This window comes from Cladophialophora immunda, assembly GCF_000835495.1.
Source record: "Cladophialophora immunda strain CBS 83496 unplaced genomic scaffold supercont1.2, whole genome shotgun sequence".
In the NCBI taxonomy this organism is placed as follows: domain Eukaryota; kingdom Fungi; phylum Ascomycota; class Eurotiomycetes; order Chaetothyriales; family Herpotrichiellaceae; genus Cladophialophora; species Cladophialophora immunda.
The window spans coordinates 6509936-6535500 of NW_015622542.1; the positions used below are offsets into that span (position 1 = coordinate 6509936).

The following is a 25565-nucleotide window of genomic DNA, read 5'->3' on the forward strand; positions in this document are numbered from 1 at the left end:
TGCTATAGACGAAACACATTCCTCATATAAATTACTAGGCGCTAGCATTATAGCGTACTTTTTTAGTACGTTGGGGGCCAAGTAAATTCGGTATTATATCGAATCTTCGGTTTCAGAACGTTTATTCTTTCGTCAAGGAATAGATTTCACGTATTTTACCATCACTGCTCATGAGACACTTGCATCATGCCAAGACCACACTTTGATGAGGGCCACCGAGGCCCATGGTGATGGTAGCGACAATCCCCTTCCTCCTCGCAGTCCCTCGTCTCGCTCTCCCTTTGATCGATGAAAATTTGCTATTCCTTTTCGTCCGCTTGCTGATGGCGTTACCTGCTCGCTACGCCTGCAATCGGATTGCGTCTTCGGCACGACTTGCTAGGCTAACAAAGACGTGGCAGACAAGGATCCCGACTGGGGTCCCGGCATCTCTCCCTCCTATGACCGCATGGGCGCTATACCTCTCCCTCATAAGCCCTGCCGGGCTGCGAACAATCCCTCCCTGCCCCGAGACCAGCGAGAAGAGAAGAAGCAGACAGCCATACGGATTGTGCATACATGGGTTAACCTCTTTCTGACTATAGCTCTCAAGCCCCGCCAATGGCTCGACTCCTTTCCATCGCCACTTCCACCAAGGTACCCATTAGATACGAGTTGCCTGATACCCTGTCACCCAGGGAAATCTCCCTCTTGACTGGCCTCTACCCAGCCCACGGCTCCACCTCAAAGCCTCGAACCCAAGTTCTACGCCGGTGGCCCACCCCGGTCCTTTCAATGCAGGGCGGCGACTCGGGGACCTGGCACCCTTGGGCTGCTGCTGTGCAAACGACTGTGCAGCTTCAAGCCTGCATCAGGTAGCAGATCGTCCGGAACAGGCCATTGTCTCAACCCCGATTCAATAAATCCTGGCTTAGCGTCCCGACCCAGGCGTTGTGCGCGCCACGTGTTGACATGCGGTAGAAGATCGCCAGATGAAGAGATGCAGGAGGCAGCCCGTGGCAGACACACCAGCCCTCCAAAACTCGAAGAGGTTTCCCAGCCGCCATCCTGCGAAGAACTATTGACTGCACTTCAGTGGGGCAAAAGAGGCAACGCATGTTGAGGAGTCTCTGAAGCTCGCATGCCTAGCGCGGGTTCGTCGACCCTACTACCCTACGGAGTACTGCGCGGAATGAATATCGTCTTCCCCCTCGCTGCCTCGTCTATGCAGCAAACACTTGGGGTTGACGACCATCTCGTCGATCCATCGATCCATCTTGGAGCCGATTGTTCACGATGGACAGTCCATCAATGTGACCTGACTCGCAGCATTGTAACACTCGAGGGTAACCTTTGACGGGTTCGGCCACTGATCAAGGACCAAGACGCCCATCTGCGCCAGAAGATCAACTTCTCCACCGCAGAGGACGAAAAAATACAGGTCCTTCCACCGATACTAGGTGGTTCATGGGTTTCAATATCATCATATCTTGGTGGGGAGCTTATAGCAGAGAAGAGACTCCCCGGTGGTCCCAGCCCGTTAGCTGCAGCATGGGTCGTGAAGAAAGCTCACCCCGAACTAGGAAAGGAGCCAGACTGTACCCATGTCGATCCAACAATATCCTCCATGTCTCAAACATCTCCGCCACACCTTTGTCCCTCGCGGAACGAGGTGCTAGGGGCCTTTTCCACCAAGTACAAAGCTTCATTAGCACCGCTTTTTCGTCACAAATCAGCCCTACGCTCTCCATCCTGACTTTTCCTTCCTGGAAAACGCTTACTGGCCAGTGCCCAACCCTGTGACTTTGCTTCTGCAAGCCGCCACCTTGCCCACAACCCCCCCCTGCATTCCTTTCCTAGCATCCTGTGAGGTACCAAACTGCCCTTCGCTGGTTTTCGCAACATGCCGGCTCATTTGGACCACCCCATCCCTCTCGCGGTTGTTACTATTTGTGCGCACGGCAAGGGTGCCCTTCCCTATTGTACCACATGAAGGACCTTCTGTCGCTCATCACGAACCCACCAATCATCTGAGACGCCCCGTCACTCTGCATATGCGGCTGCACAGACTGCCAGTATCACAACCTCCTCATACTGTGGGTGCCGGTAAGTCAACCACCGTGTTTTCAGTGGGGACATATCGGTCCTCGGCAGATTCCAGTGCTTCTAGGGAATGATATTCCACGTCCCCGGAGTGTCCTCTTTCCTTCCCTCACCGCAATCGGGCCTAGCAAAATGCATTGAAACCGGCTCCCTTTTCTTTCGAGCAGAATTGTGCGCTATCGCAAAGGGTATGGAACATCAGGCCGATACCCAGCTCTGCTGCCGACCCCAATAGCTCAACAGCAAGCAATTCTCCGCAGTGCACATCCTGGCTTCGCGGAACTTCCCTCCCACTCTAAACTGTTTTGTTCCCAATGTGTGGTCCAGCCTTTATTTTGTTATCAGCTCATTGCTGGCCGCTTTGAAAATCACAACTCCCCAATTGCCCTCGATACATGATCTATCGACAGACTCGTCCTGATGCCCGACAATTAGGTCTTCAATGTCTCCTACGCCTGAAGAAGAGGAACTCGTTCATGTCAAGAGATCTGGCAGTAAGCCAGACGAGGAGGAAGATGCTGCGGGAGTGGTCGACGCCACGCCGAAGCAGGCCGCTAAGAAACGGACCAAGACTGGCTGTCTCAGTGAGTTTGATCTTGTCTTCGTATACTACCTGCAAAGCAATGACACTGACATCTTGTCTAACAAGCATGCCGCAAAAGACGGTAAGCTCCTCTCCTCGAGAGACACTTCTATGCTCGGAGCTGTCATTGTGAGGGCCCCTTCGCAATCGACACAAGCTAACAGGTGTTTTCAGAATAAAATGCGGAGAAGAAAAGCCGGTAAGCCTCCTCCTCGGTTCTACATACAATCGTCGACGCATCCTAACTTCAAATCAGAGGTGCAAGAACTGCATCAAGTCGAAGCGCGAATGTGCGGGATACTCTCAACCTGTTGTGTACAAGGAGAAGAACCAAGCACAGACCGACGCAGCCCATGAGACTGACCCTCGGTTATCGTTCCAAGATCGCGATGTCACAACTGCATTCAACCAACGTTGGCAGCCAGGACAAGAATACCTGGGATTGCCGCACGACTTTGGTCAAACGAACCCTACGCCTTACAATCAGTTACCCTTTAGCGCCAGCTACCATGCGATGCCATTTGCCCCAACCAACCTCTCTACTCACACAAGCGCTCCGGTTACAGACACAGAGTATGGATGGCAGGGTGCTCAGCATCTGCCAAACCTCCCCTACCATGGCATTGCCGAGACCTCGGGAGGAAATGTACCAGGGTTCACCTCATCGGACAATCAGGCTGGAAGTTCGACGGCCTTCTTTCCTCTCGATCCTCGATTAATGGATCAATCGGCGACGTGGGGTTTGAACCCTGCTTTGGCGCAAATCCAGACGCAAGCGTCAACATTCCCATCCAGCAATCACGTTCTCGCATCACAGCAGCCGGTTCTTGCACAGTTTCAACAGCGGCGTGCTCCTCTGTCTTACCAGTACGGCGTATCACCTCTACCTATAGAGGGTATGTAGGCGAATACAATTGTCATCCGTTAAGCTCTTTTATCCGGTGCTAAGCTCTTCGCAGAACATGTGGCTGGGCAATACACTGCGCATGGTAGTACAGATCAGCCGGAGTTTCTAAGTGCCTCATTCCATGGTCTCTCTGTGCCTCCCCGTCCTACAGTTCACCTGGACGACGATGATTATGATGATCCTGACGATCCATTCGATGTTGAGATGCAAGATTCGAACCTGTCATATCAAGATGCGGCAAACAATCTCACAGAAATCCTCGGTCGTGCCGGACAGCTCGATCCACAAGCCGCAAAATTGTACGTTCCAAGAAGGACAGAATATCGAACTGTCGCGACGTACCGGCCGACAGTTGCACAATCACCGCTTCGCGACGAGAGAAACGAGCATATATTTTGCCATTTCGTTGAAATCACGAGCAACACGATCTCCATCTTCGAGAGACATCACTACAGTCCCATCGCGGCGCCTGCTCGGACTCTCTGGAACTTTTCAATACCCGCTCTGGCCTTGTCGCATATGGCACTTGCACATGCCATTTTGGCGTTGGGGGCCCTTCATCTCGCGAAATTGAACAACTCTTCAGAAAACCTTGCAATCAAGCATTTTACCTGTGCTGTCCGAAGAGTGGGAAAACTCCTGGGACTCCCGAAGCGGCGGCATGAAATAGCAACGCTGGCTACAGTTTTGCTGCTCGGATACTATGAGGTTGTCTCTGGCGACCACTCACGGTGGAATCTCCATTTGTCGGGGGCAATGAGGCTCCTCCAGGAGCACGACTATGCCGGGTTGACTCGAACGACGAGACGCATGCGAACCGGGGCAAAAGCACGAGTCAATCAGTGGACAGCTCAATTTGCATTAACCGAAGAGAACTATGCTCGAGTGGCAGGAATCCCTCTGGCCTTGCTTGACGACACCGACTGGGAGGTTGATCAGGGACTCGTCTCCCGGCTGACAGGCCTCCGTGTAAATTATGACCAACAATTCCAACCAGATTTCAGCTCGCGTCCGACGGTGCCAGATCTTACTGAGAAAGACGTCGAAGATTTCAAGGCGAAGATGGATTTGAGGTGGTGGTACTGCAAGCAAGATGTTTTTCAGAGCATGGTCTCCGGCGACCGGCCACTTATGCCGTTCGAGGACTGGATCTACTGTCCACCTCGAGGTCAAATCGGGCGGTCGGAGAACCCGTATGCCACTCTGGATCATCTGCTCCTGGTCATGGCACGCCTGGCTGATTTCGGAGGCAAAGATCGCGGGCGCAAACAACGAGCGGTGGCTGCTCAGGGAGGACAATGGAAGCCACCAAAATGGCTCTTTGGACCTCAAGGGCCCCCCGGTCCGCCAGGTAGGAAGGACGGTTCATCTCAGCCAAAGTCGGCTGCAGAATCACTTTCCGAGAAGGCTTCCGCACCTTTCAAACCGGCAGCTGCTCAGGCGGGAGCAAGACCTTTCCCTGCTCCCAGTGCCAATGAAGGCAGAGTCAGGCAGAGTAAACCCGGCTTACAAAGTGGCCCTGGCCCTGGCCCTGGACCGGCAACCGGTCCTCCTATGCTTGGAATGCTACCGCCTGCATCCGAGCCTCCGCAGGTGGATTCGGCTTTTCGATCCATGGACGCCAACCTCAAGGATTCGGCCTTTGCATTCAAACGGGAGCGAAAGGAGGCCACGCCACCAAGCAATCTCGAGGACGACACTGCCAAAGCATTCACAGAGTATAACGAGATAAGCAAAGCCTTTGACACCTTCGCAGAGTCCCTGGGCCCAGAATTCGAGCCTCTGAAGCAAAACGGGCCCCCCGTCGCTACACCTTTTGGGCCGGCGCTCATATACAAGAATGGCGCGGTTGCGTGTATATGGGCATGTTACTACGTGGGACGTATCTCGTTGCAACGGCTTCACCCCGAGATGCCGCCGGCAGCAATGGTTGCTGCCGGTGTCACCGGACACCTCACTCGGGAGTATACGCAGATGGTGGGCAAGATCTGTGCAGGACTGTACTCGAGGCAGCTGTATGGCCAGAGCGGAGCCCTCGATCCCAGTTTCGCAGGCTACCTGATGGAGAGCACGTTCTTCCTGCTGTTTGCAGCAATTCAATACACCGACGCTGCGCAACGAGGGTGGACAATAAGCAAACTGAAAGATGTCGAACGCAGATGTGGATGGCGTACATCGGGCGCCATTGCCGGCGCTTGCGAGACTGCTTGGGAACGGATGGGTCAAGCAGGACGAGGACCTCCATACGAGCGAACTCTGGCGGCCCACAGCGAGGACATTCGCATGAGCAGAGCATCACCAAAGTCGTCCCCGCCCAGTGGCGAGCCATCGGATGCTGCTGCCGAACAGCACGAGTCTGAATTTGTGAACCACGATCGGAGCCTCATCGATCGGTCCAGCTCTACTCGGGTGCACTGGGCGCTGGGCTTGCTGTCGGTTGAAGAAGACATCCAGAAGATGGCCTTGGAGGACAAGTAGGTGACAACGGCCAAAGGCTGGTCTGGTCGCCCTTGCCTCTCGTTCCAGCAGTGAATGGATGCTCCTGCTGCAGTGCCACATGCCTCCTTCACCATGCGAGACCACCCCAGTCTGCCATTACCTCTCTTTGATTGTTCTATCTATACCCCGGTTGCTGCATATCCTAAAAGAAGTGCTCAGTTCACTGCCGCCTTGTGGTTCTCCTCCTTCTTCCCCTGGTTGCGGAGAGCTTGCCTCAGATCACAACTCTCATCTTCGAATATCGACGCTCGGATCTGTCTGTTTCGTCGACACCTTGGCCATGGAGTATCAAACAGACCCCTCTGCAAGCGGTAACTCTACCTTCAAGTTTCAGAGTCAAGCAGGAGACCAAGATACGGCTCCTTTCAAGAAAGAGTTCAGTTCCTACTTCGACATCTCTCCCAGACTTGATGGCTCGCCGCATAGCAACTCCACTGCCGACATCAGTCCTGGGACACTGCCCCAGCGAGATTCCTATCATACCACACGACCTCCGTTCTTCCGGTTCTATTCAGACTTTGATGCTCTACACACGAGATTGCACAACCATGTCAGTAGAATAAGCCGCCCTACCGCTGGTGCCTCTCCCTCAGGGTCACACTCTCTTCGGTCTCAAGTCACACTCTCCTCGAAACCAGGAACTGGTCCATCCGTCGAACTCTCTTCTCTCCGTTCATCACGGCGTTCTTCTGGGGCATCCACGAAGACTTCGCCTCCATCGGGATCACATCCATCAAAAGAGAACCGTCCATACTCCCTTCATCGACTGAAGCTGAGGCGTGTCCTGGCGAGATCTCCTTCCTGGAATGCCGGCGTCGAGGGAAGAGAGGCCTCTGCTGATTCTGCACGACGCGTGTCTTCGACTGGATCAGAGGCGCAGACGAGCCTGGGCGACATCATTGTTATCCGAACTGACCAAACCCCGCTGACACCGCCATCAAAGAGTGTTCCTGCTACCGAATTGTCCACCCCAAGCTCTATAAAGGTGGAGAAGGAGTTTGCGGAACACAACTTCCATTGCAGACTGCAGCAAAAGCCTCAGTCATCTGAGCGGCAAGGCCAAACATCATCTCGTAGGAGTTCAATCAACCCTAAAATCATCCTAACGAACCCGTTCCATTACATCCGCTATGCGAGTCTGCCCAAACGCACAAAGACGCCATCGATACCTAAGGAGCCTCACTCGACTCCGATTGCACGAGAGGCGCCAATGGCAGACCATACCAGCCAGCTCAAGAGGAATTATACCTCGGAAGCACTCCAACGTGTGACGAGCATCTTGCAGGAGATAAAGCAGGCACCCCAGACCTCGCTGTGGCCACCTCAGGTCATAAAGCCGTTGAGATGGAGAACGTTCTCAGATAAGTCATTCTCGCAGCAAACGAAAAGGGAACCGCGGACCGTGCAAGGCATTATATCCGAGATCGACAACAACCACAAAAGCAGTGGTGAATTACTCTCCGGCGTGCAATCATATACCTCCAGCCAGCGGAACTTGCGCATGGGCATCGTGCCTACGAATACTCCTGATGAGACGGCCACATACAAAGTTAAAAGAAGCCCTAGCGCAGAGACAGAGGAATTCCTGAGGGTTGACATCAGTATCAGAGGAGGTACCAGCTATCTACCAAGCGAGGCTCGTCGAATACACACCCCGCCGCTGCCGGAAGAAGGAGTAGATGGGCGGTGGAGGGGCTTTTTCTTCGACTACAACGCTCCGGGGGGGCGGTCTGTCTGCCCACGAGGAACAGAAAGCGCAGAAGGTGGATTGGACAGTGGAAGCACCAGCCAGGACAGCAACGCAACCTCGGGTCACAGTCGAACCAAACCAGCCGGTAAGAAGCCAAAGAGGGTCAAGAGCAAGAGCAAGCGGATCCTGGCCGGGGACTGGTACGACGTGAAGCTGGCAGAAGTCGACATGGACATTCAGGCCGACCAAGGCGAGATGAAGCACGCCAAACAAGGCGACAGAAGAGTCAACTCGCCCGAATGTCTGTCCAAGATCCGCAAGATGCTGCACGACGCCCAGCAGTTTGATCTGAGCATCCCCGAGCATCTGCCCAGCAGCCCGCTGTGTCCACGGCATCCCCGGTACTGGCGCGTGGTCAAGGGGCGAGGCAGCCAATTCCGGGGCTGTTGGATGCACGGGCTGGGTGCTTTGGAGACAGAATCCGAGAAAAGCAATCAGGAATCCCAGTGTCTGTACATCTCCAAGTAGATGCTGAAGTCCCTAGACTACTTTTACCAAAGAAAATGAGGATATACTACTTTCACCTCTGATATTGTCCTTCTTCCCTTGGCTGGCTGGCCTGCCTCCTGCGTGCCAGACGTGGGACGATGGTGCTCCAAGAACGACCAGATCGTGTTAATACTGGCCGCAAAGCGCTGGATTCGTACTCGACAAAAGGGAAAACAATCTCTAAGCTGCATCACCTTGTACTTTGTATATTGGGGGGGCCCCTCTCAAGACGCCTTGTGCAAAATGGGTGGATTTGACAGTCGTCCTACTATCCTGGTCCTCTACAACCATCGGCCTAGGCCGCCTGTGCGTTGGTTGACCGTCATGCATATGTATCAAGTTGTCCCGTGTCCTCAGGCCTTCGCTCAATTTCTGAAAGCTAAATGCTCCATCCCAGTGCGATTGTCCTTATTCTTCAGCCAGAGTCTGGCCCTCCCTCAACCCCTCCACTTTCAGCTCCTCTCCCATTGCCCTTCGATAAATGTCTCTCACATTCTCCGTGACCGTCTCAAAGTGACTCGACGCATCAAAGCTGTTACTGATGAAGATCTGGTCGTTCACACCACTCTCCAATGGCTGGTATAAGGGGATTGGTGGTCCCATGAATTTTTCTTCAATGCGGCCAAGTCTTTCGAGTCCCGGTTGCAGTTCAAGATGGTGGTTTGCGGAGCTTTCGGCAATGGTGGAAACAATGGCGATGTAGTATCCTTTGGGACAGACGTTGTGGGCCGATGATACCATGGCAATGTAGATGTCATGCTTCCGACCGACCTGGGATTGGGGGATGATGAGTTGCAAGGAATCGGAATCTCCGGTCTTCTCAAGCGGGTGGTTCAAAATGCAGATGGCCTTGAGTAGGTGACCGACTACTTGGACTTTGCCGGGGAAATAGGAGGGGTCGCCGAGGATCATCTTGGTCTTTGTGGTAAATTTCATGCCTTCTTCATTCTCTTCGCCTCGTTCTCGCATGGTTGCTTTGATGCCGGAGATTCTGTTGCCGTCGTAGAGAAACTCATCCACCGCAGTGTTGAGCATGTACGTACCTCCGTAGATAGCGGAGAGACGAGCAAAGCCTTGTGGAAGCTCTCCTAGACCGTAGAGCGGGTAGATGTACGGTGACTTGCCGTAGCGCGCCATCGAGTTGGCGTAGAGACGGATTCTCTCGACAGTCTCCTTGGCCATGCCGGGTGTGTTGATGTACTCGTCGGTCGAGTACAGGGCCATAGAGTGACCGATGAAGTCTCGCGTGGAGGGTTCCAACCCGAATTTGTCATAGACCTCTTTCATGGTGCACTGATTCATATTCATTCCTGCAGCAGATTATCAGCACCATCCGGAGGTATTCCGTGATGATATTGTTCCCACCATTGTGTGTTGCTGGGTTGTTCTCCTCAAATGCACCCACCCACTCCAGGAATTTCTTTGCCCTTCTCTTCTCGAATAGGCCCATCAGTGGTGAACTTAGTGCCTCGGCAGCGGTGGATGGGACTTTGGCAACTGTTGCGCGAGGACCTGTGCCTTGCTGTACAAAGCTGCCTGCGATCTGTTTGAATTCGAGGTATCGGGTAACATCGGTCGAGACGAGGATGTTGGTGAGTTCGCCATTTGCCATCAAGAGCTTGGGCACTAGATCAATGTTCCAGTCGTTGGTGCGGCCGTATTTCTTCCATGGCTCTTCGCCCGATTTATGGTTCCCATATCTCTTGAAGAGCTAGATAGGGAAGTGTCAGACAGATTCCTTCTCTTGTGGATCGCCTTGCTTACAGCTTCGATATTGACGGATGCAGCCTCACTGTTTATTCCTGGTCAGTCGAACTTCCGATATCATCTTGTGAGGGCTGCGGTTTTCATACCCGCCGTAATGGTCATTTCGGTCGATGTGGAGGACCTTCTTGCCCTTGACGGAGAGGACCCTGTACTCGAATTAGCGAGGAATGCCTCCACACCTAGCTGCGCTGATTCTGACCCAGAGAGCACGCATTCCGTCAAGCCTAGAGAAGGTCGGGTCAACAAAAGGCGGGGTTGAGGTCGGAATGACGGTCATACCTGTGCCGAGGACGATAACATCATATTCTGGGGCGATCTCTTCCATTGTGGAAGGCTTCAAATGAACGTCGGTCGTGGGTAGAGATCGTGAGAAAGCAGATATAATGGGAAGAATAGCAGGAGGTCAAGGGTCGGTGAACATTGTTGTCGCGCTATGCCACCACAGGGTGCCAGGTCGCTCTTGTCGAAGCGCAGCGAATGAGGTCATGGCTGCCAAGACATGCTACGGTTTAGACTCTGTGCCTCCCCGTGAAATCAAAGCCTTGCTAAAGGGGACCTCAGCCTCGCCAAAGGCTGCTGATACTATATGCACATACAACCGAGTCTAGGTAGGTGCTCATTGCCCCGCCTTGCCCTCACTGAACTGTAGAAGCTCTTGTTTCTGGGACAGATTGCATCTCCATATCAACCATGATCCGTCGTCAGCGAAGACGATCATGCCTCGCCCGACGCCGCAGTCAGCTTGTCGGCATCCCGCTTCGTCCGCGCCCTAGAGATGGCAATCTGCTCGGTCAGTCTCCACGGATAATCAAATGTGTCCATGAAGATTTCGCAAAGCTAGAAACGTATTAGCCCCGAGACCGTCAATTTCATCAATGGCAAGACATACCTGAATACTGTTTCCACTAGCGAAATCGTCATCTTTCAGGACTGCCTCAAGCTCTTCGACCGTCTTAGTGGCCCGGCTTTTTGCCTTGACACCAGTATCCTCTCTGGCTCCAAAGAACCCGAGCATCTTTTGGTAGTCCCACATCATGCTGACGTCGTTGTACCCCTGCTCTGGTCCATGGATTGCTCTCTCGATGGCATATCCGTTGTTGTTGATGACAAAAATGATGGGCTTAAAGCCATATCGGATGTATGATCCAATCTCTTGTACTGTCATCTGGAGACTTCCCTCGCCGACGATCAAGACTACGCGTCCGGCATACTTCAGCTCCTTCGCCGCGATCAGGGCTCCAAAGCAAGCACCGACCGTGAATCCAATAGAAGACCAGAAAGTCTGGGTGATGAGTTTGACATTGGGTGGAAACGTGGCGTCTGGCATTCCGAATTGGGCTGTCCCAGACTCTACCAAAAGGATATCATCTTTCCTCAAGAACCGACCGAGCCGTTGCCAGACATAAGACTGTTTTATCTCTCCAGACTTCAAGTCGTTCAGTACTGGGGTCTCGGTTCTCGGCGCCTTTTGTGGGCGAGGAAGGTTGTATTTCTGAGGATTTGCCTTCAGCTCTGTAACCAGCTTTTTTAGGATCGGCAGGAAATGGACGCCATAGAACTTCTGATCTTTGACTTGACAGGAGTCGTGTCCGAGGAGCACCAGGTAGTCGTCCTTGATTTCTCTGGTGAAACCTCCAGTGTTGGAATCTGAGAGGAGTGGGCCGAGATTTAGGACCAGGTCCGAGTGCTCGATAGCCTCAGCCACCCCAGGGAAGGACACTAATGATGGGTCAGTGGTGACAAGTAATAATGCAGAGGCTACTTACCTTTCCCATTGTACAGCCCATTGTAATAAGGGAGAGTTTCGTCGATGACGCCTTTCGACAGTGGGGTAGAGTAGCTCGCAAACTGAGTGAGCTCGGCGAGCTCTCTGGCCAACTCCCGGCCACCGTGGCGTACAGTGAGCACATCGGCCAAGATCACCGGGTCTGAAGCTTTCTCAATCAGCGAGAGAATGCTGCTGACAATCTGATCTTCGATCTTGCCGTCTCCGTTGTGCACACCCACGTCAAGCGGTGTCTCTAGTCGCTTCGCGTCCAGTTGCACCTGCACCGCATCGACAGGAACGTAGATATAGACCGGGAGTCGACTCCGTACGCAGGCCACAATGGTTCTGTCTATCTCCTCGGCCATAATCTTGTCGTCCATCAGATACGCATGGGTTTCCCGAATTGGTGCTGCCATATGGATGTAGGTCGCGTGATCCATGTTAGCTTTCATGGTGTGATGCAGCATTGCCCGCGCCTTCTGCATCGACCGTGCTGGCATCCCAACGATGTGAATCATGCCCGCATGCTCTGCGTATCTATCGCAGCCTATGTCAGTCATTTTGCCCGATCTAGCAACTGGTAGGCGCACCAGTCAATCATCCCAACCAAGGGGTAACTTACGCTCCGGCAACCCCGTTCATCGCAGACAACTCCCCCACAGCATAAGTCGTGACCAGCACAGCCGGAGAGCCTTTGATCCTGGTGTAGCCGTCGGCAGCATACGCGCCGTTGAGTTCATTGCAGCAGCCAATCCATTTCAAGCCCGAGACGTTGTAGATTTCATCAAGAAGAGTGACTGAGATGTGAGCGAGACATGAGGTCAGCGTGGTGTCTTGCACATATCTTCGCAGGGTGCAACTTAGACGAACGGTTAAAATCTCCTGGGACGCCTAGAATATGCTCTGTGCCGAGTTGCTTGATTCTTCGGAAGAGGTACTGCCCCATGCAAATAGTCGGCGCAGCCATGGCGGTGTTGGTGAGTTCGGAGTCGGGCTAATGTGAGCAGAATGAGGAGTGTCAGCAATTGCGACGACTTTGATATCCGGGGAGATTTATACTCTCGTTACAGGATCAAGAACCATACCCGATGAGCTGAGTAAGGACTCAAAGTAGACGGAAAGGGCGCGTCCCGCAGTTAGACAGGGGACGGTGAGGGATGCGAAGGTGGATAGAAGATGCAACGGCCGAGGCTGTGAGGGGGAATTTGGAATCACTCGCTTATTCGCGGATCTGGCTATAGATACGGATCAGGGAATTGGGGGGTCTCTCGGCTCAGGGACAGCGAGTGAAGTAGTGTCTAACGTGTACCTGATCGGGTCTCACTGTCAGATTCTTGCCTCTACTTCACATTGCATCTTGTTGACTCTCTAATTGGGTCGATGACTTGCAAAGGAATGCATTCAACAGTGTCCTAATCAGTCCTTCGTCCTTTGCCTCGGCCACCAGGAAGTGTCCGGGCATCAAGGATATCTACGGATGTCCTCATCTTTCGCCTTTTGATGTCTCCATCACGGGGCATTCCGGGAGTCCGATTGTCTTTATGGGAAAGCAATCCCTCCGTCCACATGGATAACCTGACCCGTGATATACGACGCCCCCGGGCTCGCCATGAACAGCACCGTCTCAGCGACTTCCTTCGGCGTGCCCTCCCTCTTGATGTGCTGGTTGTTCCTCAATCTCGCTCCAATTGGCGAACCCTCCATGGACAGATCAGTGGCAATGGGGCCTGGAGACACCACATTGGCGGTGATACCTTTGGGACCGAGCTCTTCTGAAATCGCCACTGTCATGGAGGTCAGAGCACCTTTGGACGCACAGTAGACGGGCAACATCCATGAACCAAGACGCGAAATGATGCTTCCGATGTTGATGATGCGCCCCCCGGTCGCCATGTACGGCAGCGCTGCTTGGATCAGGACAAATGGGCCTCGCACATTGATACGGAACACCCGGTCCCACTCGTCAAAGCCCACAGAGGCGATGCCTTGGATGTTGGGCGTGGCGAACCCAGCATTGTTGACGATGATGTCGACAGTTTTTGTGTTGAAAGCCTTCAAAGCGGCGTTGACCAGCGTGGTTCCAAACTCGGCGCTCGACGCATCGGCTTTGACTGCGACAGATTGGACTCCAAGACTCTTGATTTTAGCAACAACTTCCTCTGCTGGTCCGGCCGAGTTGTTGTAATGGATCAAAACCTGGACGTCAACTGTCAACGCCGACTGTCATCACAATGGGAACGAAGGGCATACATTGGCACCATGTTCTGCGAGTGCAATGGCAGAGGCAGCTCCAATCCCGTTTGGCTTTCCTGCGCCGGTGACGATGGCAGTCTTGCCCTTGAGATATTGTTGCTCCATAGTATCTTGATCAGATGTGACAAGTGAAAAATTGCTGACGGGGACTCTCTGGAAGAAGAAGGCTGTATAGTAGTGAAGAACCGGCACCACGAAAGAGCTTCTGAGTCGTTCCTTTTAACATCTGAATACGAGTGTGTCTTGGGATCGGACACGAACCCCGCTTCTTCTGAGCATCGCTCTGTGCGGTCATGGTCAAAGCATAGCACCCACCTGAATTACAGAGCATGTGCATCCAGACGGAGGCTTCGCAGCTGCTCTTCTTCCCATGCTCCGTTGTTGTAGTGGACCGCTGACTGATGGTGGACGAAGTCAAACTGTCAAAGTTCTGCTTGGGAGGATCCCGACGGGCATCTTGACGGTAGAAGCCAATGCAGGCACTCGAGCATTGTCTGAAAGAGAAAGAAAGCAAAGCAGCATCGAGAAGGATTAGCTGATCACCGCCCACAAATGGCACGAACTGGCCGCCTCGATTGGTTCGCTCGCTCGGCGACAATGAAGTCTCGCCGAAGGTTTGGCTTATCTAAAACCACGCATCTTCTGGAACCCCATGCATACGAAAGATCTGCGCGTCCGGAGCGTGGATTCATCTGAGTAACCCGTCAATGGATGCATTACCAACCCATCATTGCTGTCTACCGGATGGCCGCGTGTTCAACGATGGCAGTTGTCATTGCAGGTGGGTATATTATGGGCTTCAGCCATCTGCACCCCATATGTCTGCGTCGAGGAAACCCGTCACAGCAATCATTTGCCAGCAGTAACATCTCGCCTTTACAACACCAGGACTAGCCGAATCTCAGCATGCCCTCAGTACTCCTTTTCGGGGCCACCGGCCTCATTGGATGTTGGTAGCCTCCATGGAGAGTTCAAGACCGCATACTGACCGAATGCCAGCTCGCTTAGCCATTGACCTCAAAAAGACACATCCCGCGTGGCCGCTGACGGTATTTTTGCGCAACGCGAATGTCGACGAATGGTTCAGAGTCACCGCCAAGGCAGATCGAATAGTCCATGGGACAATCTCCGACGCCGAACTGGTGCAATCTTTGAGCAAGGAACATGATATAGTCGTCAATGCGATTACTTCTTTCGATGGCGACTTTGTCAGGACGATTATCGCAGGCATGGAAGAAAGACCCGAGCACTCCAAGGGCACCCTGATCCATATATCTGGAACGGGCAATTTCATTGACCATGGCAAGAGCGGCAATTTCAATCCCGACAGCAAAGTGTGGAATGTCCGGCTCTCCCCTCTTCAACGACCAGGAATGAGTATGATTCTGACCTGGCCCATAGGACGACAACGAAGACGACATCCGACAAATTGTTCCGAGCATGTTCAATGGACCAACAGACGTACCGTAAGAGTTGCCGGCTCCCTATCCCTTTGGTTTCATGGGTACTGATCTGGAACAGGGGTGCTCGAAGCAGGAGAACGGGGAAAGATCATTACCTATATTGTGTGTTTCGCAATGACTTACGGCCCTAACATCGGGCCTGTGCCAAACCTAGGAGTTGCGTACAACATCTTGACTTCGAATGCAAAGCAGCTAGGCGTCGCCCCATATGTTGGCGACGGTTCGGCAGTGGCTAGTGCGATCCATGTCGGCGACGGTGTCCGGTTCCTCACCAAGATCGTGGGCATCGCCGGAACGGAGAAGCCTACGGGCAGCGCCTACTCTAGGTATTACATCATTCACGGTGAGAGGGTCGCTTGGAAGGACTTGAGCTCTGCACTGGCGAAAGTCTTGCATGCCAAGGCCGTCGTGGCTTCGCCAGAACCCAAAAGCGTGCCGTCGGCAGATGCTGGCGCAGGAGAGATCGGGTCGCTGATAGCTGCGAACATGCTGGTGAAGGGAGACCGTGCTGCCAGGCTGGGTTTCAAAGCCACGCATCCATCGATCCTGGTGCAAATGCAGGAGGATCTCGGGGCTCATAACTTCTAGAGCGCAGCACGCTAGTCAAAAGTATTATTCTCCAGAGCGATTTGCATATGGGTTCTGACGTCCTATGATCTCTTCGACTGAACTCATGTCAGCTGATGTGTTGATGTTGATGTGTCCAGGTTGCCATGGCTATGTATGCACTCTGAATTCTCCTTTTTGGCGATTGGAGCTCAGACAGCCTCTCCAGAGGCGCAGGCATGCACGGCGCCGCTTAGCGCGACCAGCGGAACTGGACATCGCCACCCAATGCCTCGTATCAATATCGAGTCTTGATTGGCCCCAGTAGTGTCTCGGGCGTCGAGGCTGGGCAGGCGAAGTCGCCAGGGCGCTCTTCTCGAAAGTGAGGCAGACTTGACACCTTTTCTTTCAAAGCTTGAGCCCAAGTCTCGCTTGAATTCGGCATTGATGCACTTCTAGTGTTAATTGTGCTAGGATCTTGAAGGTGATAGGCATCTCAATCTCTTCAAGACGGACCGCGACGACATTTGCGGTGCATCCTGAGACAAGGTTGAACAATGGCTACCTTGCTGCCTTCCAACTTCGAAGAAGCGTATGAAATCGCGAAGACGGAGTTCTTCAAGAGTCTCAAACGGCCCCAAGACTACGATTTCTCCAGATTTACATCGATAGACGACGTCTACGACTACACGGCGAAACTCCAAGAGGAACAAGACCGAAAAGGGAACATGAGGCATTTGAACAGAATCAGACCATATCTCCAAAATCTGGAGCAATATGTCGGAGTTCTCGATGTTCTATCGCAGGCAAAGGGGGACCTGCTTTCACTCATCTGGGTAGGGAGCCCCAAGTTAGAAGTTCTTAATGGTTATGGCCATTGGGTTGACCTTGTTATCACCACCAGGGGCCCATCAAATTCTTGATCCAGGTATGGCACTCAACTCCTCTGCCAATCTAAACAGGCAGCAATCAAGCACCAGCTCATACCGATGCCGCACAGATTTCCAGCACCCTTGTGAAAAGCTATGACAAGATCATCGACACAATGGGGCAAATTGGAGATCGGCTGCCTCATTTTAGGAAATACCTTGAGCTCTTCAAGTCTAACGATACTCTGAAAAGGCTCTTGTTGGTGTTTCTCCGCGATATTTTGGAATTTCATGTTACAGCATTAAATTTCTTCAAATCAAAGAGTAAGTAAAGGAACCTCCGGGAACCGTCAAGGCTGGCACAACAGATGCTCGTGGCTCACGGCAATGCAGAGTGGGAGCTCTACTTTGAATCCATGTGGCCAAAGTATGGCAACAAGATCACGATCATCATGAACAACATTGAGCGGCATGCCGCTCTTATCAGCAACGAAGTCACCCTGACCAGCATCCAGGATGCGCAGGCTGCATATGCTGAAGCGTTGAAGACCTATGAGCGCGATGGAGAGTTTCAGCGTCGTCAGGACTTTGCTACTGTACAGCAATCTTTGTCCCCAAGACTGTACGATGATGATCTTGAGACGTTTCGAAAACGCCGCTCTCCAGACTCTGGTAAATGGATCGAAAAGAATGGGGATTTCAGCGCCTGGCTCAACACCAGCAACAAGACAAAGCAGATCTTATGGGTTGAGGGCATCCCGGGCGCAGGTATATCTGGCTCCGATCGAGATTTTCGTCGGCAATTGTCCTAAGTGGAGACAGGAAAGTCCTATCTTTCGGCATATATAGTCGACATCGCTCAACGCCAAGTCGACAGTTGCACAGTATTTGCGTTCCTCAGTTTCCAGGACCAGAAATTGACAACGGCTAAAGTCCTTCAGTCGCTGATCTTCCAACTAGCGCTGGAGAATGTGGATTTGCACCAGGCCCTCTGTCGCGAAGTTCAAAGCAATTACCGAGGAGTTTCAAGCAACACTGCCTGCCTCAGAACTCTCTTCGTCAAGATGCTTCAGATGTCCAACCCCACGTACATCGTGGTAGATGGGGTCGACGAGATCGACGAGAATGAGAGATCTTTCCTCCTCAGGACACTCCTGGAGGCAAAAAAGGAGTGTAATGAAGTGAAGTTACTGATCAGTAGTCGAGGCGAAGACAACATCTTGAGAATCATGCGGCGTGAGGCAATTCGCATTCATCTTCAGGCTAACAATCTCGCAGACATTCAGTGCTTTGTTCGAGAGAGGACCAATGAATGGCTCAGCTGCAGCGCTTTTGATGAATGTACCGCTGCAGAGATCAGGAACCTCCTTGCACCACTTGCGTCTAAATCAGAAGGTAGGCACACAGTGACGATGGAGAATAATATCAGAGCTAATGGACAAGTAGGGATGATTCTTTACGCCAGGCTCGTGCTGGATAATATCTCATATTTGAGTAGTTTGCACAGCATTAAAGAGGAGTTGAGTGCGCTTCCTCGTGGCCTGGATGAAGCGTGAGACTCAATCGAAGAGGCCTGGGTAATTGGCATTGACATTGCTCTGATAGGTACGGTCGCATCCTACTACGGATTACAGAAGTGCTATCAAAAATCGACCGCGGTCAAGTCAAAAGAATATTGAGCTGGATTGCTGGTTCCCAGGTATCGCTTCAAAAGCGTGAACTCGAGGCTGCGTTCTCGATTCGAGAGGGGGTCAGAAGCATATCAAAAGAGAGCAGAGTCTTCCTCAATGTTTTACATCTCTGCGGCCCCATTGTTGAAGTTCAAGACGATGACACCATTCGGTTTGTCCACTTCACAGCGAAACAGTATTTCAACACCCAAAGGCTCGTTGAGAAATCCGATGCTAATCTTGTATAGATTCCTTGCGAATCAGCAAAACGAGCTTTTCATTGATCTCCAATATGCCCGACTTGATATTTGCCGAACTTGTATTACATTTCTCGGCTTCGAATGTCTCGAGTATGAGGAAGATGAAGATATTAAGCAAGCTATACTGTCTGGGCAGTTTGTTTTCTTCCATTACGCCGCAACTCAATGGATCGCCCATCTAAATCTCTATATCGAACTCCAAATAAAGAAACCAGAAAGAGATGTTCTCTGCGAAGAGGTTCAGGATCTGGTCCAGCGCATGGAAAGCTTCAATCAAATTGCGCCTTCCAGCACGATCCAGCCGAGGAACCAGGATTTCCATTCTATCAAGAACAATTGGCCTGATCTCTCAGCAATATTATCCCAGGAACACGCGTATATGAGGTTCAAGGCACCATTTACCAGCCTTCAAACAGGTAAGTTGGATTAGCCGACAAGAGTATGTTTCTGCTGACCACCATTCCGCTTGCTAGTCACGCTATTTGACTCTGAAAGCCCGTTAAACATATTCGCTATTTATGGAAAGTTCTACCAGACTCTCGACTCCATGCTCTGTCCTGACACGAGGCATCGACCTGAGTGTTCCTGTCAGACGCTCAAGAACCTATACGGACAGTTCATTTACAAGTGTGACAGAATAGCTTGCCGCCATCACCGACATGGATTTGACAACAGGAAGGAGAGAGACCAACATCTGCTGGGCCATGACAGACCATTTAAATGTCCAGAGTCTGTCTGCGCCTTCAGCGAAATCGGGTTCAAGTCCGGACAAAGTCTGTCTCAACACATGGACCAGTGCCATCCAACTCAGAACCCAGTCACGACGAAACACCCTGCTATCCAAGATATCGACCCTGAGAGTGTCGAAGTTGTTCTAACAGAAGCAGTGAAGGCTGGGGAAGTAGGATTCGTCTCGAAATTGCTTGGGAACATTCCAAAAAAACTCGCAGATACACTTTACATCGTCGCTCTGCGCAGCTCTGATCCTGCGATGGTGGCGCAATTTGTTAGCTCAGGCTTTTCTATTGACAAGGCCGATATACCAAGGTCCGCCATTGGTACGGCCGAAAAAGTGGTGCCGCTCAATGTGGCCATTCGAGCCTGCAACTTCGAAGTCGTCAGGTACCTTCTCGCCACTGGCTGTGACCGCAACAGAAGTGACTTCCCCTATGAATGCCCTATGAGTGGATTGGTGAATTGGGGTACGGCACTCGATCACGCAATTGGTCTATCCCTTCCACAAAAACGGCTGGAAGCTATATCCGCCTTGACTGACAACGGAACCAACATTCATGAAGATTATCGTTATTCATTCAAACCGCTTCGGTCGCTTCTTCGTCGAAAAAATGTCGAAGCGGAAAGGGTCGTCATTCAGACCTTGGAGCTTCTCAAAAGGAGCTTTTCTCTGAGGGATCTCAATGAACTTCTCAGAGTCGAAGCAGACGGCGGATGCTCGGTTGAAGTCGGGAGATGGCTGATACAGAACGGTGCACGAGCTGACGATCGTCCTAAAAACCCTGTCAAATATTCTGCACTCCACAGGGCTTGCAACAAGCGAACTGAGAATGCAGCTTATTTTGTAAAATGTCTGTTGGAGTCTGGAGTAGATCCGGCCTTAAGGGCTGGCCATCCGCTCGCAGTGGAACCGAAGGGTGCCAAGAACATTTCCACCTGGCTAGGCGTGACTTGGGAGGAGCTGATCGAGTCTACAAAATCCGCAAGGCGAGCCAAGGAATAGGTACCTCGATACCGAAGGTAAATGAGCTGGGCAGATGAAGTTGATATGGATATGAGCCGGGAGCGTGTGATAGTCACCTGGAAAGTGGGATAAATCTGCAAAGCTTGTCGTTCTGCCATGCCTCATCAGCAGTGGCCTCGAAGTAAACCTGGAGACTAGGAAGATGACAAGAAATGAACACTGATCATTCCCATTGCAGAGATTGATCAATACCAGGAACGCAACAACTCCTCTTCAGTCGATAGGGTCATTAGGCTAGATAGGTAGGATTGGGCATTGCAAGGCTGACACCGTCGTGGTGGAGGCACTGGAGGGACGAGGCTACTAGGCTAGCATTAGCTCGCCAGGCCCAAGGGCGTTCACGAAGCCCGCCTGGGTTTTCTGCCGCAGCCGTGCACAGAATAATACGAGTCGGCCTGGGAGTGAGCCTACGCTCCCTCTATGAGCATGTACGCCATCAGATGCTACATGTCGTCCTGGAATTGGTATCTACGAAAACTACTTGGGGCTTCGTTCAGAACAGCTAGAGAGCCCGACATGGGAGTTTCATGCTTCCACAACTTTGGTGTTGTGTCTCCCTGGCGGGCGGCTCGTTTCGATCACATCTCACCGCCCTTCAATGGCTCACCAAGACAGGGCGCAGTTGGGCGCAGCCTCGCTGCTGATAGGATGGGCTTTCTTTGCAGCGTTCTGCCTGCCAATTCATAATGCTCTCTCGTATCCCGCCGTTCCCTCCCAAGTCATGTATTACAACGACCGCCATGTCTCGGCCACATGGCCGCTGTCTTTGCACGCTGTTCTCGCTGAGATCCTGAGGTGATAGCACCTCTATTGGACATGAAACACAGAAAACGAAGCCGACAATGTGGAATACATGGACCCTTTTGCAAGAGATCCTCGATACGTCTTCGTGGACGAGAATGTCCCGCCGCTCCTAGCGAATACCTACATCCAAGACGGCTTCTTCCTGCCTTCAGCTAACTTTGATGGCATCCAACAAGGCTTCGAATTTCCTGACCCCACCTTCCAGCCTGAGTCGATGCAGGTTGACACCAAGATAGCATTATCACCATGGGGAGACGCGCCTGAGTTTGCCCAAGATCGACCGCAGACCAATGTGCCCGATTGCAAAGAGTACCCAGAGTGCAGAAAGAGATGTCTGACAAACAATGGGGATGGTGTCGACACCGATGAATCAGACTTCACGTTGGATTTCGAGCCGTGCCCAAAAAAACATAGAGGTGAAATCGAAAACTATGGTCTCCCTTTCTCTGAGTCTTTACTAGGGGGTTCTGCACTGCATACCTCGCGTACGATGTGCCCAAACGACCAGGACCCGTCCAGCTATAAGCCGACTGAAAACGTTGTTGTTAGTCACATGCACCAGCGCGCCGATCATCAAGTGATCGCACGCACGCCCGACCAGCAAGAAGAATTTCCAGTTACGTCCTCTTCTGCGGGCTTTGACTTTGATCAGGCTGTTCTTCAACTTGAAGCGGCCGAGCTTTCGATGAAAGATGAAGAACAAGTTGCTCCCTTGCTTGACGAAGAGCGATCTTCATCGTGCGAGGTACGGTCTCAAACATCGTCCGGCGATGTGCATTCAAGCGAAACCAACATAGCGAGTCCAACTACAAGCGATGAAGGACAGATTGATTGTGATTACAATGCCGACCTCACTCTGCAGCAGTGTGATTCTTGTTTTGGAATGGTATGCTTGCCCTTACCTTCTAAGTTTCTAGCAATAATGCTTTTGGCCTCCCGGTCGACTCGTTCTATGTGACTAGAGCAGCATAGCCCAAGAAGTTGAGTCCACGAGATGCTAATCATATGATAGATCCACGCCAAATTTTCAAACTCAAAGTTTGTTCCAGATAACGATCAACCTCACACCGAACTCTACTTGAAGGTGGAAGAAGAACTGGTTTTCTTGTATCAAAGAGCATCAGGCAAGTTTGTTGGTGTCACTGATGCTTCCGCTGGCAGAACCCTGAGTCAACTGAAGAGCCGGTTTACTGTCGCATTTCATTCCTTTATTGTACTCCAGGACGGCGGCGGACACAAGCAAAAGATGCCACCTGGAGAATACAAGCTTCAGATCATCATATATGGGCTGAATAATGATGCCGATGAAGTCGGAGCTCTGCTATCAACACACAATTTATTCTTACAGCATCCTTGGCAAGTTGATCCTACGAAGCCATATTCGAACCCACACTACCTCTCCCGGCCAGGGAGAGACATGAATGAAGAGCGGTACAGAAGTACAGCGGCCTCCTATTCTTGTCCTGATGAACCGGTGCTCGACGAGGTTGGTCATGCTCGCGTGCTCAAGGTTTTTGAGTCTGCTCGTGGCCCCACCACGTTTGTGAAGCCTCGGATTGCCACTTGTTTGAAGACACCCTTGAAAGACTACCAAATGCTGGCCCTAGTCATGATGTTCGAAAAAGAAAACGGAACGATTGAGGGGTCCAGTTTCCCATCTTTGTGGCAGGTCCGCGACTTCTGTGGGAAAAAGAGACATCTCAATGCGGTTACGAAGGCATTTGAAGCTGAAGGCGCTGACTTTCGCCATGGTGGCCTCCTTGCAGATGATATGGGCCTCGGGAAGACTCTGACTACCTTGGCATTCATCGCTTCTTCAAAAGCCGCTGGCATTGGCAATGAAGATCAGTGTAAGGCGGATTTGTCCCCGCAGCCTCCATCTCTTGTTGTTGCCCCGAAGACAGCAATTCCCGTTTGGGAGGAGCAGATCCAAAAACACTTTGAGAGAAACAAGCTGCGACTTTATGTCTACCACGGCGCAGCTCGGAAAATCTCGAGTTTTACATCTGTTACTCATGACATCGTCATTACGACCTATGAGACACTCACCACGGAATGGTCCAGACACGCTAAGAAGCCCCTGTTTTCCCATTTTTGGCATCGCATCATTCTCGACGAGGCACATGAGATTCGCAACACCAATTCAGCCAAGCATCGTGCTGTCTGTGACCTGAGGGCTCACTATCGATGGTGCCTGACCGGGACCCCCGTTCAGAACATGATAGAAGACTACGGTGCAATTCTCAAGTTTCTCCGAATTAACCCATTCCTTTCCAAACATGCATTCAACCACTATATCGCGAATCCTATCAAGTCCGGGCGAGATGAAGGTTTCAGGACTTTGGAGACCCTTGTTAGGGCTACCTCGCTGCGACGGACAAAGCAATCAGACCTCAAACAGGGTGACCTTCCCAAAAGGCAAGCAATCATTTACCCCGTTGATCTTAGTGCAGCGGAAAGGAGTATCTACGAATTCTTCAGGAAAAGAGCTTCCAATTTGGCCTTTGGTCCTGATGGCGAGGCTGGGACGGTCACAGCCTTAGGCAATATTTTGCCAACTTTGACAAAGCTCCGACAAATTTGCAACCACAGCACAGGGCTACTGTCGCCAGCAATGCTAGCCGCTGCTGAGGATCGAGGTCTAGGGTTCATGACAGATTCTGATTTACAACAAGATCGATGTGACCAGTGCCATCTACCGTTTGCAGATGTCGAAGACGTTGGTCTCACGGAGCTGGACTTGGCCTGTGCGCATTCGCTATGTCAGAGGTGTTTGCGGCTGGCTCAGAATAACGAAACTATGCGAAATGCCGATGACCTGGATTGTCCCGTTTGCAGCAAGGCTAGCTCGCGCTCTTCTCGTGCCGGTCCAAGAGGTGGTGCACTCTCCCAGACGCTACTCGAAGCCGAGTTGGGGCCTTCTACCAAGATTCTGGCCCTCGTCCAGAATCTCCGACAAGATAGATCTGAATCAGCAGAACGACCTTACAAAAGGCAAGTGATGTGCATAACCTCTACTTCGTTGGCTCTGACCGTTTACAGTGTTGTTTTCTCCTGTTGGACGCGGATGTTGGATCTCATTGAGCTCTTTCTCAAACAAGACGGATTCAAAGTGCAGCGAATCGATGGAAGCAAATCACTATCACAGCGGCGTGATGCTTTGAAATCCTTCCGCGAGGATTCCAACTGTCTTGTCATGCTGGCATCCATTGATTGCGCTGGTTGCGGGTTCGTCAGGCTATTCCCATTCCATTTCGTTCTCTAACTCAGTGATGCTCTAGGCTGGACCTAACAGCAGCAAATCGGGTACATCTAATGGAACCCCAGTGGAACCCAATGGCCGAAGAACAAGCTCTTGATAGGGTCTACAGACTCGGACAACAACGGGACGTACTGGCAATCCGCTACATCGTCAGAGATTCAATAGAGGAGGCAAGTCCCGGAGATTGCAACATTTGGATACATCATGAAGGGCCTTATACACTAACTATCTTCCCTCAGTATGTCCAGCAAGTCCAGAAGAACAAGACAGATTTGATTAATCGAACGTTTGGCGAGACTGGGTTGAGTCGACACCAAATTGAGCAGGAACGTTTGGACGTAAGCGGCAGACCCGATGTCTCCTTCGCGCGGTATATTGACCTGCTAATTACTTATACAGCTTCTCAAACGCACACTGCTGTGATCTCCCCATGTTTTTACTGTCAAATGCACTGTCGCTGTCGGATATGGATGAAACTTTCCACTCTTCAACAGTGGCAGTTACTGCGAAAATGTTGTATTTCCATACCACATTGGAAGAAAATGCCGTCCCCTATCTTCGAGCGGTTAGCATTGCTTCTTGGTGAGGATTTGTCCATTTGTCGATGGATTATCCGTGGCGACTCTAGAATACAAGGACATACCGCTATGTATCACGAATCTGTCGAGGCCGCTTTAGATCCTGTCGGCCCTTGACTCAGCTCTTCCCTGCCTGAGTTTATCTGGGTTCCTTAGAACTCAGATACTAGAGTGTGCTTCTTTAATGATATGACACTAATCATTATTATTGCCATATTAATCAATATCAACTGTCTCCCAGGTGGCCGTCGTTGAA

The 25565-nt window shown here is 51.8% G+C and overlaps 8 protein-coding genes across 10 annotated transcripts; 5 read left to right on the forward strand and 3 right to left on the reverse strand.

Annotated features, from left to right (window-relative positions):
• Window positions 1-3776: 3776 nt before the first annotated feature.
• On the forward strand, window positions 3777-6050 carry PV07_04439 (uncharacterized protein; the record flags this gene model as incomplete). Its single annotated transcript, XM_016391240.1, has 1 exon — window positions 3777-6050. One exon carries the CDS (start codon window positions 3777-3779, stop codon window positions 6048-6050), a length of 2274 nt encoding a protein of 757 aa, XP_016253142.1.
• A 301-nt stretch (window positions 6051-6351) lies between these two features.
• On the forward strand, window positions 6352-8289 carry PV07_04440 (uncharacterized protein; the record flags this gene model as incomplete). Its single annotated transcript, XM_016391241.1, has 1 exon — window positions 6352-8289. The coding sequence occupies one exon, from the start codon at window positions 6352-6354 to the stop codon at window positions 8287-8289; it is 1938 nt and encodes a 645-aa protein (XP_016253143.1).
• Window positions 8290-8345: 56 nt separating this feature from the next.
• Window positions 8346-10509, reverse strand: PV07_04441 (uncharacterized protein). Its single transcript, XM_016391242.1, has 6 exons — window positions 10357-10509; window positions 10277-10301; window positions 10164-10223; window positions 10075-10102; window positions 9676-10021; window positions 8346-9620 (listed from the first exon to the last, which is right to left on the reverse strand). Exons 1-6 carry the CDS (start codon window positions 10400-10402, stop codon window positions 8719-8721), a joined length of 1407 nt encoding a protein of 468 aa, XP_016253144.1. The 5' UTR covers window positions 10403-10509; the 3' UTR covers window positions 8346-8718.
• A 96-nt stretch (window positions 10510-10605) lies between these two features.
• PV07_04442 lies at window positions 10606-12995 on the reverse strand. Of its 2 annotated transcripts, XM_016391244.1 has the most exons (6): window positions 12931-12995; window positions 12716-12839; window positions 12468-12642; window positions 11844-12382; window positions 10967-11796; window positions 10606-10914 (listed from the first exon to the last, which is right to left on the reverse strand). In XM_016391244.1, the coding sequence occupies exons 2-6, from the start codon at window positions 12810-12812 to the stop codon at window positions 10792-10794; spliced, it is 1764 nt and encodes a 587-aa protein (XP_016253146.1). In that variant the 5' UTR covers window positions 12813-12839; window positions 12931-12995; the 3' UTR covers window positions 10606-10791. The 2 variants fall into 2 exon arrangements, with proteins under 2 accessions (XP_016253146.1, XP_016253145.1); XM_016391243.1 differs by having other exon boundaries at window positions 12716-12995.
• A 259-nt stretch (window positions 12996-13254) lies between these two features.
• PV07_04443 (uncharacterized protein) lies at window positions 13255-14337 on the reverse strand. Its single transcript, XM_016391245.1, has 2 exons — window positions 14096-14337; window positions 13255-14041 (listed from the first exon to the last, which is right to left on the reverse strand). The coding sequence occupies exons 1-2, from the start codon at window positions 14201-14203 to the stop codon at window positions 13385-13387; spliced, it is 765 nt and encodes a 254-aa protein (XP_016253147.1). The 5' UTR covers window positions 14204-14337; the 3' UTR covers window positions 13255-13384.
• A 529-nt stretch (window positions 14338-14866) lies between these two features.
• PV07_04444 (uncharacterized protein) lies at window positions 14867-16169 on the forward strand. The gene is made up of 4 exons (XM_016391246.1): window positions 14867-15047; window positions 15098-15434; window positions 15500-15564; window positions 15620-16169. Exons 1-4 carry the CDS (start codon window positions 15005-15007, stop codon window positions 16147-16149), a joined length of 975 nt encoding a protein of 324 aa, XP_016253148.1. The 5' UTR covers window positions 14867-15004; the 3' UTR covers window positions 16150-16169.
• A 360-nt stretch (window positions 16170-16529) lies between these two features.
• PV07_04445 lies at window positions 16530-20823 on the forward strand. Of its 2 annotated transcripts, XM_016391247.1 has the most exons (9): window positions 16530-16943; window positions 17012-17035; window positions 17108-17300; window positions 17370-17744; window positions 17799-18371; window positions 18423-18528; window positions 18582-18842; window positions 18895-19322; window positions 19380-20823. In XM_016391247.1, exons 1-9 carry the CDS (start codon window positions 16665-16667, stop codon window positions 20642-20644), a joined length of 3504 nt encoding a protein of 1167 aa, XP_016253149.1. In that variant the 5' UTR covers window positions 16530-16664; the 3' UTR covers window positions 20645-20823. The 2 variants fall into 2 exon arrangements, with proteins under 2 accessions (XP_016253149.1, XP_016253150.1); XM_016391248.1 differs by lacking the exon at window positions 16530-16943 and having other exon boundaries at window positions 16953-17035.
• A 252-nt stretch (window positions 20824-21075) lies between these two features.
• On the forward strand, window positions 21076-25501 carry PV07_04446 (uncharacterized protein). The gene is made up of 6 exons (XM_016391249.1): window positions 21076-22355; window positions 22482-24463; window positions 24512-24697; window positions 24751-24901; window positions 24971-25069; window positions 25131-25501. The coding sequence occupies exons 1-6, from the start codon at window positions 21519-21521 to the stop codon at window positions 25152-25154; spliced, it is 3279 nt and encodes a 1092-aa protein (XP_016253151.1). The 5' UTR covers window positions 21076-21518; the 3' UTR covers window positions 25155-25501.
• Window positions 25502-25565: the final 64 nt, after the last annotated feature.

Excerpts from the sequence above, each read along its gene's own strand:
- PV07_04446 (XM_016391249.1), top strand. The coding sequence starts at position 21,519 with ATGGACCCTTTTGCAAGAGATCCTCGATACGTCTTCGTGGACGAGAAT. Across the intron at positions 22,356-22,481 it reads GTGATTCTTGTTTTGGAATG|ATCCACGCCAAATTTTCAAA; the intron begins GTATGCTTGCCC and ends ATCATATGATAG. Across the intron at positions 24,464-24,511 it reads GCAGAACGACCTTACAAAAG|TGTTGTTTTCTCCTGTTGGA; the intron begins GCAAGTGATGTG and ends GACCGTTTACAG.
- PV07_04442 (XM_016391244.1), bottom strand. The coding sequence starts at position 12,812 with ATGGCTGCGCCGACTATTTGCATGGGGCAGTACCTCTTCCGAAGAATC. Across the intron at positions 12,643-12,715 it reads CGTCCCAGGAGATTTTAACC|TCACTCTTCTTGATGAAATC; the intron begins GTTCGTCTAAGT and ends CTCACATCTCAG. Across the intron at positions 12,383-12,467 it reads ATGAACGGGGTTGCCGGAGC|ATACGCAGAGCATGCGGGCA; the intron begins GTAAGTTACCCC and ends AGGCTGCGATAG.
- PV07_04444 (XM_016391246.1), top strand. The coding sequence starts at position 15,005 with ATGCCCTCAGTACTCCTTTTCGGGGCCACCGGCCTCATTGGAT. Across the intron at positions 15,048-15,097 it reads GGCCACCGGCCTCATTGGAT|CTCGCTTAGCCATTGACCTC; the intron begins GTTGGTAGCCTC and ends ACCGAATGCCAG. Across the intron at positions 15,565-15,619 it reads AATGGACCAACAGACGTACC|GGGTGCTCGAAGCAGGAGAA; the intron begins GTAAGAGTTGCC and ends GATCTGGAACAG.
- PV07_04441 (XM_016391242.1), bottom strand. The coding sequence starts at position 10,402 with ATGGAAGAGATCGCCCCAGAATATGATGTTATCGTCCTCGGCACAG. Across the intron at positions 10,022-10,074 it reads CATCCGTCAATATCGAAGCT|CTCTTCAAGAGATATGGGAA; the intron begins GTAAGCAAGGCG and ends TTCCCTATCTAG. Across the intron at positions 9,621-9,675 it reads CAACCCAGCAACACACAATG|GAATGAATATGAATCAGTGC; the intron begins GTGGGAACAATA and ends AATCTGCTGCAG.
- PV07_04443 (XM_016391245.1), bottom strand. The coding sequence starts at position 14,203 with ATGGAGCAACAATATCTCAAGGGCAAGACTGCCATCGTCACCGGCGCA. Across the intron at positions 14,042-14,095 it reads TCGCAGAACATGGTGCCAAT|GTTTTGATCCATTACAACAA; the intron begins GTATGCCCTTCG and ends GTTGACGTCCAG.
- PV07_04445 (XM_016391247.1), top strand. The coding sequence starts at position 16,665 with ATGGCTACCTTGCTGCCTTCCAACTTCGAAGAAGCGTATGAAATCGCG. Across the intron at positions 16,944-17,011 it reads ACCTGCTTTCACTCATCTGG|GGGCCCATCAAATTCTTGAT; the intron begins GTAGGGAGCCCC and ends TATCACCACCAG. Across the intron at positions 18,843-18,894 it reads GTCCACTTCACAGCGAAACA|ATTCCTTGCGAATCAGCAAA; the intron begins GTATTTCAACAC and ends AATCTTGTATAG.